This window comes from Scyliorhinus torazame, chromosome 13 (assembly GCF_047496885.1).
Source record: "Scyliorhinus torazame isolate Kashiwa2021f chromosome 13, sScyTor2.1, whole genome shotgun sequence".
NCBI classification, from domain to species: domain Eukaryota; kingdom Metazoa; phylum Chordata; class Chondrichthyes; order Carcharhiniformes; family Scyliorhinidae; genus Scyliorhinus; species Scyliorhinus torazame.
In genome coordinates, this window is record NC_092719.1 from 40,576,889 (window position 1) to 40,589,764 (window position 12,876).

Here is a 12,876-nt window from a genome sequence, read left to right on the forward strand (position 1 = left end):
TAATGGTTGCTAAGTTGTTCACTTTGTTTTAAAAAGGTTAACTTGAATTCATAGAATAAACATTGTTTTGCTTTAAAAAAAATACTTTTCCATTTCTGCTGTACCACACCTGTAGAGTGGGCCGTGTGCTCCCCATACCACAATCTATTAAAAGTTGTGGGTCAGGTGAACTCCATGATACACTTTGGGGCTCTCTAAACCCTAGCCCATAACAATAGACACCATTCTCCTTTAGTATATCTGCACCATTCTCCTTCGGTATATCTGCACCATTCTCCTTCAGTATATTGAAATGAAATGAAAATCGCTTATTGTCACGAGTAGGCTTCAATGAAGTTACTGTGAAAAGCCCCTAGTCGCCACATTCCGGCGCCTGTTCGGGGAGGCTGGTACGGGAATTGAACCGTGCTGCTGGCCTGCCTTGGTCTGCTTTAAAAGCCAGTGATTTAGCCCAGTGAGCTAAACCATTCTCCTTCATTATATAGACACCATTCTCTTTCAGTCTATCGACACCACTCTCCTTCAGTCTATAGACACCACTTTCAGTCTATAGACACCACTTTCAGTCTATAGACACCACTTTCAGTCTATAGACACCACTTTCAGTCTATAGACACCTCTCTCCTTCAGTATATAGGCATCATTCTCCTTCAGTATATAGGCACCATTCTCCTTCAGTATATAGGCACCATTCTCCTTCAGTATATTGGCACCATTCTCCTTCAGTGTATCTGCACCATTCTCCTTCAGTGTATCTGCACCATTCTCCTTCAGTATATAGGCACGATCCTACTCCATGCCTGCACAAACATTTCCCAGCTGCGTATAAGGCACCTCCGATCGGCCCATCCCCGACCAGGTCGGCCGCGGACTGAGTCCGCAGCCGCCACACTAGTTTCACGACCGACTGGACCACGTTTGATCCACGCGGTCGGGACTTCGGCCGGTCTGGGATGGAGAATGGTGGAGCGGGCTTCCAGCAATGGCCCCAGGTAGGTTCCGGGCGGCCATGGGGCCCGCAGGATCGGCGAACCGGCGCCGGTCCCAATTCCGTGCGGAGAAATGGATTCCCCGCGCCGGCCGCGATTTCGCCATCGGGGTGCAGAGAATCCAGCCCCATTTCTCCTTCAAGATATAGGCACCCTTCTCCTTCAGTATATAAACACCATTCTCCTTTATTACATAGCCATCCTTCTATATAGTCATCCTTTAACATATAGGCACCATTTTCCTTCAGTATAGTCACCTCTCTCAATGTTTGTGGAAGAAACAGTTTGTCAAACTTAAAGTTAGACTTACTTATTCCCTTTGGCAATTTGCCTGTTTGAAAACAAAATGGTTGATTTCAACAAGAAAAATGCAGCAGATTCAAGTTCCATTTCAGAATATACAAAGGTGATGAGGCTTTTGATTTACAATGTCATTTATTTCCTATTTTTCTTCTGACAGTATATCCATTCAGCTGGTATCATTCACAGAGTAAGTTGAGTTTTTATTATACATTGTACCCTGTGTAAAATACTTTGATCTCTGCATGCACTGCGTAAACTTTTTTAAAAATGTTTTATTAAATTTTTTACAAATAACGCAACAAACAAAAACAAAACATGTTGAATGCAAAACAGATACAGGACAGAACAAGAGTTAGTACAAATATAATTAAGATTGGATAACTTCTCAGGCCGCTCACTTTCATGTATTGCGAGATCAACACTTACAATATGGCTCGAGGGAAACTTAACTGGAGCAGGTCAGGCAAGGCGTAGCCTCTAAGTTTGAGATAGAGGTCCCACACTTTAAGGAATGCATCTGACATAGAAGGGAGCACCAATTTCAGGGATTCCACAGAAATACACTCCATAGAATAATAGAATTTACCCTGCAGAAGGAGGCCATTCGACCCATCGAGTCTGCACTGGCCCTTGGAAAGAGCACTCTATCCAAGCCCACACCATCACTCTATCCCAGTAACCTCACCCAACCTTTTTGGGCACTAAGGGCAATTTACCATAGCTGATCCACCTAACCTGCAAGTCTTTGGACTGTGGGAGGAAACCAGAGCACCCGGAGGAAACCCACGCAGACACGGGGATAACGTGCAGACTCCGCAAAGTGACCCAAGCCGGGAATCGAACCTGGACCCTGGGGCTGTGAAGCAACAGTGCTAACCACTGTGCTACCATGCTGCATAATTAATTGATGCCAACTTTGAATTGAAGGGTACTTGTCATTGATCCAGGAGCAGTGGATATTTTTATGAGCTGCAAAAGTTACGATATTGTACAAGCTTGTTTTGTTAATGTCTGTAATTGACTTCCGGTTCCGGCTATGCAGAGCTGAGTCCCACGTTCGGCAGCTCCCGCCAGAAACGGACTTTTGGGCTCTTTTTAGGGCCCCCAGTGGCATTTGTTCGACGGTTCCCAGTGTGGGAAGGTGACAATACGATTTCCCCAGCACTTTATGGATTGGACCAGTAGTGGAGCGGTGAAAAAAGTAGTTTTGGAGCAGCGAAAGGTGCGAGGGAGGAAAACCAAAATTGCGGCGGGTGGAGACCAGGCAGCATGGGTGCAGTGGTCGCAGGAACAGCTGGAGTTTCTCCAGCACTGCTTCACGGAATTGAAGGCAGAGCTGTTGGAGCCGATGAAGGCTTCGATAGACAAGCTGCTCGAGGCCCAGAAGGCCCAAGGGGCGGCGATCCGGGGGGTGCGGCGAAAGGCCTCGGAGAACGAGGACGAGATCTTGGGCCTGGCAGTGAAGGTAGAGGTGCACGAGGCGATGCATACGAAACGGCAGAAGTTCGAGGACATGGCGAATCGCTCGAGGAGGAAGAACCTGCAGATTCTGGGTCTCCTGGAGGGAGTGGCGGGGTCGGATGTTGGAGCAAACGTGGTCACGATGCTGAACACGTTGATGGGCGCGGGGGCCTTCCCGAGGTCCCTGGAGCTGGAGGGAGCCCACCGAGTCCTGTCGAGGAGGCCCAAGCCCAACGAGCCGTGCGGGCGGTGCTGGTGCGGTTCCAACGCTTGGTGGACAGGGAGTGTGTCCTAAGGTGGGCAAAGAAGGAGCGGAGCAGCAGGTGGGAGAATGCAGAGGTCCGGATATACCAGGACTGGAGCGCGCAGGTGGCCAAGAAGAGGGCCGGGTACAATCGGGCTAAGGCGGCTCTGCATCGGAAGGGGGTGACATTTGGAATGTTGCAACCAGAGCGACTGTGGGTCACTTTCAAGGACCGCCACCACTACTTCGAGAAGCTGGAAAAGGCGTGGACCTTCATCCAGGCCGAAAAGTTGGACTCTGATTGAGGGTCGGTTGCGAGGGGATGTCGAGAGGGGATTGATGTGATTGTTGTGTTTTGGGGGGGGATGTTCTGCTCTGTTTGGTACTGTGTTTTTTTTTTGGGTGCTGGGTGGAGAGTGTGGGCGTCGGTGGTTGGAAGAGGGGGCTCCATTGGGGGGGGGAGGGGAGAGGGGAAGCCAGAGGTGGGGGGAGCTGGGATCAGGCCGCGAAAGGAAGCGGCGGCAGGGGGGCGGGGCCGTCTTTGTGGAAAGCGCGGGCTTTTTCCCACGCTAGGGAAGGAAGGAGGCGGGGGGAGGGGTGGTGCTGGAGAGGAGCGCCCGCTGATGGACAAGGTGGGGGGGGGACATTCTCACACTGTGGGTGTCGATGGAGTGGCGGTAGCGGCCGGAGTCAGCAGGAGTCAGATGACTTATGGGAGTGCTATGGGGGGGGGACCTAGCTGGGGGGGGGCGCACCTGAAGACAGATGTGGTCATGCTCCAGGAGACTCATTTGTGGGTTGCAGACCAGGTTTGGTTGAGAAAGGGGTGGGTAGGGCATGTTTTCCATTCGGGGTTGGACACAGAATCGAGGGGTGGGGATTTTGGTGGGGAAGTGGGTGTCATTTGAGGCGCTGAGCATCGTGGCAGACAAGGGAGGTAGGTACGTGATGGTGAGTGGTAAGCTGCAGGGGGTGCGGGTGGTCTTGGTGAATGTGTATGTCCCGAATTGGGACGATGCCGGATTCATGCGACGCATGTTGGGCCGGATTCCGGACCTGGAGGCAGGGAGCTTGATAATGGGGGGGGGACTTTAATACGGTATTGGATCCAGCATTGGACCGCTCTAGGTCCAGGACAGGTAAGAGGCCGGCGGCGGCCAAGGTGTTGAGGGGGTTTATGGACCAGATGGGAGGAGTGGACCCATGGAGGTTTGTTAGGCCGGGGGCCAGGGAATTCCCATGTCCATAAAGCCTACTCCCGGATTGACTTCTTCGTTTTGAGCAGGGCACTAATTTCGAGGGTGGAGGACACGGAGTATTCGGCCGTAGCCATCTCAGACCATGCCCCGCACTGGGTGGAGCTCAAGCCAGGGGAGGAGAGGGACCAGCGCCTGCTGTGACGCCTGAAGGTGGGTTTGCTGGCGGATGAGGAGGTGAGCGGGCGGATCCGAGGGTGCATTGAAAGATACCTAGAGGTTAACGATAATGGTGAGGTGCAGGTAGGGGTGGTCTGGGAGGCGGTGATTAGGGGAGAGCTAATCTCCACCAGGGCCCACAATGAGGGGAAGGAGAGGAGAGAGAGGTTGGTGGGGAAGATTTTAAGGGTAGATAGGAGGTATGCAGAGGTCTCCGAGGAGGGACTACTCGAGGAGCGACGAAGCCTCCAGGCCGAGTTCGACCTTTTGACTACCAAGAACGGGGAGGTGCAATGGAGGAAGGCTCAAGGGGCGGTGTATGAATACGGGGAGAATGCTAGCCGGATGCTGGCACACCAGCTTCGTAAGTGGGAGGCAGCGAGGGATATTGGGGGGAGTTGGGGATAAAGGGGGGAGCACGATGCGGAGTGCGGTGGGAATAAATGGGGTATTTAGAGACTTCTATGAGGGGCTGTATAGATCTGAGCCCCCGATGAAGGAGGGGGGCATGCGTCGCTTTCTGGACCGGCTGAGGTTCCTGAGGGTAGAGGAGGGGCAGGTGGCGGGGCTTGGGGCACCGGTAGGGCTGGAGGAGCTGATTAAGGGTCTGGGGAGTATGCAGGCGGGGAAGGCACTGGGGCCAGATGGGTTCCCGGTGGAATTTTACAGGAAGTATATGGACCTGTTGGGCCCACTACTAGTGAGGACTTTCAATGAGGCAAGGGAGAATTGAGGACTGTGTTCCGGGGGTGATCCACGAGGACCAGACGGGTTTCGTGAAGGGAAGGCAGCTAAACACCAATGTGCGGAGGCTCCTAAATGTAATCATGATGCTTGCAGTGGAGGGGGAAGCGGAGATGGTGGCGGCTATGGACTTGGAGAAGGCCTTCGATAGGATGGAGTGGGGGTACCTGTGGGAAGTGTTGAGGAGGTTCAGGGAGGGGTTCATTAGTTGGGTTAGGTTACTGTACGAAGCCCCGGTGGCCACATATCGGAGGAGGTCGGAATACTTTCGGCTGTACTGGGGGATGAGGCAGGGGTGCCCCATTTCCCCCCTGCTATTTGCGTTGGCAATTGAGCCTTTGGCGATGGCTTTGAGGGAGTCCAGGAACTGGAGGGGACTGGTGCAGGGGGGAGTGAAGAACACCGGGTATCGCTGTATCCGACGACCTGTTTCTGTATGTGGTGGACCCGGTGGGGGGGATGCCGGAGGTGATGCTCGGGGAGTTTGGCGACTTTTCCGGGTATAAGCTCAACATGGGGAAGAGTGAGCTTTTCGTGATACACCCAGGGGACCAGGGAAGGGGGTTAGACAAGCTTCCACTGAAGAGGGCGGAAAGGAGTTTTCGGTACCTAGGGATCCAGGTGGCCAGGAGCTGGGGGGCCCTACACAAGCTCAACTTGACGAGGCTGGTGGAGCAGTTGGAGGAGGAGTTTAAAAGGTGGGATATGCTGCCACTCTCCCTGGCGGGTAGGGCGCAGTCGGTAAAGATGACTGTGCTCCCGAGGCTCCTTTTTATATTCCAATGCCTCCCCATCCTGATCCCTAAGGCCCTTTTTAAGCGGGTCAGCAGAGCATCATGGGGTTTGTATGGGCGAAAAAGACCACGAGGGTGAGAAGGGTGTTTCTGGTACGGAGCAGGGACAGAGGAGGGCTGGCGTTGCCTAATCTGTGTGGGTACTACTGGGCTGCCAATGTGGCGATGATACGCAAGTGGTTAATGGAGGGGGAGGGGGTGGCGTGGAAGAGGCTGGAGATGGCGTCCTGTGTGGGCACGAGCCTGGGAGTGCTGGTGATGGCACCGCTGCCCTCCCGCCGACACCGAGTCCAGTGGTGGCGGCTGATGTGTTGGGTGTTCTGGATCCGTGGAACACATATAGGCCACCAACACTTACAATAGTGCAACACTATTTTATTAAGTTAGAAACTGTTGAACATACTTTCACTGTGGGTTAACATGATGTTAGATTAAACTAAAGACCTATGCCTGTCCGAACCAGTCTATGCACTCAGCACATGGTGAGGACCTGTGCTGTGAACTGAAAGCTCTGTCCTTGTAGGAGGCAGCATCCCGAATGAGCGGGAACTATGATGCCCCCTGTCTTTCTAGTGAGTGTGCTCTAACTGGTGATTGGCTGCGGTGTTCTGTGTGTTGATTGGACTTGCTGTGTGTCCATCAGTGTGTGTGTATCTACACCATGATATACTGGTGTATATCATGACAGCGGCGACCCTGAAAATTTGGGGGCAGTGGAGACGCCACAGGGGGGAGGCGGAGGCTTCGGTGTGGTCCCCGATCCAAGAGAATCATCGGTTTGTCCCAGGGAGAATGGATGGGGGGTTCCTGGGCTGGCACAGGGCAGGTATTAGAAGGATGGGGGACCTGTTTATAGATGGGACGTTTGCGAGCCTTGGGGAGTTGGAGGAAAAATTCGGGCTCCTGCCTGGAAATGCCTTCAGGCACATGCAGGTAAGGGCGTTTGTAAGGCGGCAGGTGAGGGAATTTCCACTGCTGCCAGCACGTAGGATCCAGGATAGGGTGCTCTCGGGGGCGTGGGTTGGAGAAGGCAAGGTCTCGGCGATCTACCAGGTGATGCAGGAGGAGGAGGCGGCCTCGGTGGAGGAGCTGAAAGGTAAATGGGAGGAGGAGCTGGGGGAGGAGATAGACGAGGGTACATGGGCGCACGCCCTGGGTAGGGTAAATTCTTTTTTCTCTTGCGCCAGGCTTAGCCTGATACAATTTAAGGTTCTGCACAGGGCACACATGACTGGGGCAAGGCTGAGGACAGGTGTGGGAGGTGCTCGGGGAGCCCAGCAAATCACGCCCGCATGCTCTGGGCGTGCCCAGCGCTGGATGGGTTCTGGAGGGGCATTGCGAGGACGATGTCTACAGTGGTAAACACCCGGGTTAAGCCAAGTTGGGGGCTCGCACTATTTGGGGTATTGAATGAGCCGGGAGTGCAGTAGGCGAAAGAGGCCGCTATTCTGGCCTTTGCGTCCCTGGGAGCCTGGCAGAGGATTCTGCTACAGTGGAAGGATGCGAGGCCCCCAAGCGTGGAAGCCTGGATCAGCGACATGGCAGGGTTCATTAAATTGGAGAGGGTAAAATTTGCCTTGAGAGGGTCTGTGCAAGGGTTCTTCAGGCGGTGGCAACCGTTCCTAGACTTTCTAGCGGAGCGTTAGGAGGTGGACAGCAGCAGCAGCAAACCACGGGGAGGGGGGGGTGGGTACTTTGTGTTTACTATTATCGTTTCATGGGGGGCTTGTATATTGGGGGAATACGTGATATAGCTATAAGATGTTTATTTATGTGTTCTTTGTTTTTTCTTATTTCTGTAAGGCGGGGGGGGGGGGGGTTTGTTCAAAATATGTAAAAATTTGAATAAAAGTATTTCTTTAAAAAAATGTTAATGTCTGTAATTCATCCATCTGGAAGACCCAGAATTCGGAACAAAGGATTAAGCTCTAAGGCTCTGTCAAATATCTTCTCAAGCTCCCTGACTACCCAAGACCAATAGTATTGAACCTTTAATACAGGTCCATTTGCAGTGTATAGAATTATCCTCCAATACGAGGCGCTTTAGGCACATTGGTATATAGCAGGATCAAACCTATATTTCAAACGGTACAGAATTGTAGACGGAGTTTCCATCATTCTATTGCAAAGCGAAATGTTATTGCATAATCACACACACTGCCCCATGTCTTCTCGTCAATATTAGTTGCCAAGTCTTTTTCCCAAGACTGCAAAGTAACCCATGTACTAACACAGGATCTAGAACATAAGGTATCACTTGCCAATCATTTGTTGAGGCTCCACAGAAATCAGAATTTTTTCTGCCAGGGAAATAGAGGAGTTAAGACGCAGGGTAGTCTTATTCAAGATAAAGGGCTGGATTCTCTGTTTCTAGGGCTATGTCCCCACGCCGGCGAGGGAATGGTGGCGTTTTACGGCAGCAAATGGTACAAAACCGCCACTGATTCCCCGTTTTGCTGGGGGCTAGCAGGACGGATAATTGCTGGGTCCGTGGCTGCGACTGCGCACAGTGGCAGCCTGCAGCAGCATGAGCAAGATGTAGTTCGCAACATCTCACAAGGTTCAGATGAATCTCGTGAGATATTTCGGCGTCGCAGATACTTAAAAGAGCAGTGTTTTTGAATGTCAAATTGTTGACATAATTGCTCGAAGGATGACAAGGAGGCATCGCTGAACATTCCTCGCAGCCTACAAATGCCTCTATCGCTCCCGAGTATCAAATCCATAGCCCAAAAGAACTGGTGGGAAATCCGGGCTGCCCAGGCTGGGAGCGGTAGTCGGTTTAGATCTCCCTTTTTAGTTTGCGGATCATTCTCCATGCAGCAAGAGTATTAAAAGTAATAGGATTTTTGCACCCAGCAAACCTTTCCTATTGTCTCTATATAATAACAAAGGCTAAATCGACTGATCTGCACTTCAATATCGAGCCAAATGGAGGCGGGGTCCTTCCTAACCCCAATCCCTTATAAATCGAAGGTGAAAGGACAGGTGATATGGCCTAATAGTCGGACCCCCCCCCCCCCCCCCCCCCCACCCCCACACCACCACCACCCCGGCCGAAACCAATTTGGCGAACATTGAACGAGGCTTCTTCTTATTCCAAAGAAATGAACTGATCATTCTATTAATCTCCTTTAAGACCTTAGCTGACAACAACATTGGCAACATCTGCAAGCGGTCCAGCAACCTAGGCAACACATTCATTTTAAGCAAGGCAATCCTGCAGAGCCATGAAACCGGCAAGGAAGACCAACTAGTTAAATCCCATGTAATAGAAGCAATCAACTGAGGAAGGTTAGCCCCATATAACCTGCATAAATGAAGAGGTAATTGTAATTAAACCCCAACAGGAGCCACCTAAAAGGGAAATTGGCAAGGGGGTAGGTTTGCCCCTCAACCCACCCACTGGCATAGCCTCTGATTTTGTCAAATTAATCTTGTAATCGGAGAAGGCACTAAATCTATCCACCACATCAATAATAGTGGGAACCGAGACACCCAGCTATGACCCAAACAGCAGCACTTCATCTGCATAAAATGTAATTTTATGCTGCCTCTCCCCACAGCAGCCCAGCCTCAGGATCAAGTGGTCCCACTTAATAGCCTCCATCAGCTGCTCTGTAGTCAATGCAAACAGCAGGGTGAAAGGGTGAAACCCTGCTCAGTCCCTCTCTGCAAAGTAAAGTGCTCGGATGTAAAACCATTTGTGAGTGCTGCCGCCAAGGGTCTATGATGCAGCTCCTAAACCCATTTAATATGTTCCTCACCCAACTCAAATCTCCGCAACATTTTCAGCGCCTCAGCGAGCGCCGGGTCGAGAGTCCGCTCGAGGATCAAGACGCCATATTGAATAGGTGGCTCCAGCCCCGCCAAATCTGACTGCGCCCTTTTATCTCTGGATTTCTTCACATTCTTTGGCATTTTCTCTCCAAAACCTAACCAAAAGTCTTCCAGGGACATCCTACCAATTATTAACGTTCAGATTAGGTTGGGTAAGCATGTGAATAAAAGATGAGTTATAAGGCGAGCGGCACCAGAGCCTGTAGAAAAGCTGCTAGTTCTGCTCCTGCATCACGTGGCTTCCCTAAGTGGAAGTTTAATGGGACCAAAGCAAGTCAAATCAGTAAGCAATAAGCAAAAATCAAATTGGGTAAAGACCTTGGGTGAATGGAGGACAGGTTTCACCACACTATGACCTAAGTCTGACCTCATCAGATTTTCCGTTTGGTTAGTGATAACTGGGCACCCTGCCAGTTTCGTTGCAGCTTCTACTAGATGGGTTCAGCAAAACGCGACCTTCCCGGCTGTTTGGAAGCAAAGCTGGTAGATTCGGCTGTGAACAGCTGCAAAACTGCGAAAAGGGCCCTCACTTGTATGACGGTGAATTTGCCAAAGGCCAGATCTAATAATATTACTGCTATGGGTTCTGAATAAGTAAATACTGCGACAGACAGTTAATCAAAACTACAGAACAAGGTTAACTTCTTCATTCTGTAAGGTTTATCAAGTGATGGTGGCAGAAGTAGCGTAAGAAAATTCAGAATGACGGCAGTTACAAATTTTAAAAAAATGAATTGCAGAACCTCTGATATCCTGTTTATGCACCCCAAAGTTTGCACTCGTGATAAAAATATTATATTCCCTCTGCAGGACCTGAAACCAAGCAATCTGGCAGTAAACGAGGACTGTGAACTACGAGTAAGGATTACTTAATAACTTTGTATTTATTTTATGTTTCAGAAAAAATAGCATTTTTTATTTACCTCTTACTCTCCCTATGCCTGTTGCTCTTCATATTTAGTTACTTTTATGTTGTTCATTTAACTTGACAGATTCTAGATTTTGGGTTGGCACGGCAGACCGACGATGAAATGACCGGTTACGTAGCAACCAGATGGTATCGAGCTCCAGAAATAATGTTAAACTGGATGCATTATAATCAGACAGGTAAAAGTGGCACTTACTTCTACGGGAATTGCTGCCAAGATGGAGATTGTTGAGTACATTTTCCAGTCTTTTTTTTAATAAATATTTTATTGAAAATTTTTGGTCAACCAACACAGTACATTGTGCATCCTTTACACAATATTATAACAACACAAATAACAATGACCTATTTTATAAACAAAAAATGAATAAATAATAAATAACAAAAATGAAAACTAACCCTAATTGGCAACTGCCTTATCACAAGTAACACTCTCCAAAAATATAATTTAACAGTCCAATATATAATTATCTGTCGCAATGACCTATACATATTAACAACCCTGAGAGTCCTTCTGGTTCCTCCTCTCCCCCCCCCCCCCCCCCCTCCCCCCGATCCTGGGCTGCTGCTGCTGCCGCCTTCTTTTTTCCATTCCATCTATCTTTCTGCGAGGTATTCGACGAACGGTTGCCACTGCCTGGTGAACCCTTGAGCCGACCCCCTTAGAACGAACTTAATCCGCTCTAGCTTTATAAACCCTGCCATGTCATTTATCCAGGTCTCCACCCCCGGGGGCTTGGCTTCTTTCCACATTAACAATATCCTGCGCCGGGCTACTAGGGACGCAAAGGCCAAAACATCGGCCTCTCTCGCCTCCTGCACTCCCGGCTCTTGTGCAACCCCAAATATAGCCAACCCCCAGCTTGGTTCGACCCGGACCCCCACTACTTTTGAAAGCACCTTTGTCACCCCCATCCAAAACCCCTGTAGTGCCAGGCATGACCAAAACATATGGGTATGATTCGCTGGGCTTCTCGAGCACCTCGCACACCTATCCTCCACCCCAAAAAATTTACTGAGCCGTGCTCCAGTCATATGCGCCCTGTGTAATACCTTAAACTGAATCAGGCTTAGCCTGGCACACGAGGACGACGAGTTTACCCTGCTTAGGGCATCTGCCCACAGCCCCTCCTCGATCTCCTCCCCCAGCTCTTCTTCCCATTTCCCTTTTAGTTCATCTACCATAGTCTCCCCTTCGTCCCTCATTTCCCTATATATATCTGACACCTTACCATCCCCCACCCATGTCTTTGAGATCACTCTGTCCTGCACCTCTTGTGTCGGGAGCTGCGGGAATTCCCTCACCTGTTGCCTCGCAAAAGCCCTCAGTTGCATATACCTGAATGCATTCCCTTGGGGCAACCCATATTTCTCGGTCAGCGCTCCCAGACTCGCGAACTTCCCATCCACAAACAGATCTTTCAGTTGCGTTATTCCTGCTCTTTGCCACATTCCATATCCCCCATCCATTCCCCCCGGGGCAAACCTATGGTTGTTTCTTATCGGGGACCCCCCCAAGGCTCCAGTCTTTCCCCTATGCCGTCTCCACTGTCCCCAAATCTTCAGTGTAGCCACCACCACCGGGCTTGTGGTGTAGTTCCTCGGTGAGAACGGCAATGGGGCTGTCACCATAGCCTGTAGGCTAGTCCCCCTACAGGACGCCCTCTCTAATCTCTTCCACGCCGCTCCCTCCTCCTCTCCCATCCACTTACCATTGAAATATTAGCGGCCCAATGATACTCACTTAGGCTCGGTAGTGCCAGCCCCCCCCTATCCCTGCTACGCTGTAAGAATCCCTTCCTCACTCTTGGGGTCTTCCCGGCCCACACAAAACCCATGATGCTCTTTTCAATCCTTTTAAAAAAAGCCTTCGTGATCACCACCGGGAGGCACTGAAACACAAAGAGGAATCTCGGGAGGACCACCATCTTAACCGCCTGCACCCTCCCTGCCAGTGACAGGGATACCATATCCCATCTCTTGAAATCCTCCTCCATTTGTTCCACCAACCGCGTTAAATTTAACCTATGCAATGTGCCCCAATTCTTGGCTATCTGGATCCCCAGGTAACGAACGTCCCTTGTTACCCTCCTCAACGGTAGGTCCTCTATTTCTCTACTCTGCTCCCCTGGATGCACCACAAACAACTCACTTTTCC

General features: G+C 50.6%; 1 protein-coding gene and 1 long non-coding RNA gene across 7 annotated transcripts in view; one reads left to right on the forward strand and one right to left on the reverse strand.

Moving 5' to 3' along the window:
* The window catches only part of LOC140387979 (mitogen-activated protein kinase 11-like), an 84,378-nt gene that overhangs the window by 38,492 nt on the left and 33,010 nt on the right, over positions 1-12,876 (forward strand). For 5 of the 6 annotated variants that reach the window (XR_011934042.1, XM_072471404.1, XM_072471401.1 and 2 more), the window contains exons 5-7: positions 1,450-1,479; positions 10,601-10,648; positions 10,783-10,897. Coding sequence is in view for 5 of the 6 variants with exons in the window: in XM_072471404.1 (XP_072327505.1) it covers positions 1,450-1,479; positions 10,601-10,648; positions 10,783-10,897 (193 nt within the window). In the remaining variant the exon portion in view is untranslated. The remainder of the gene's footprint in view (positions 1-1,449; positions 1,480-10,600; positions 10,649-10,782; positions 10,898-12,876) is intronic. The other variant, XM_072471402.1, reaches the window with a different exon arrangement.
* Positions 1-12,876, reverse strand: part of LOC140387981 (uncharacterized) — a 137,335-nt gene that overhangs the window by 2,303 nt on the left and 122,156 nt on the right. The gene's annotated exons all lie outside the window — the stretch shown is intronic.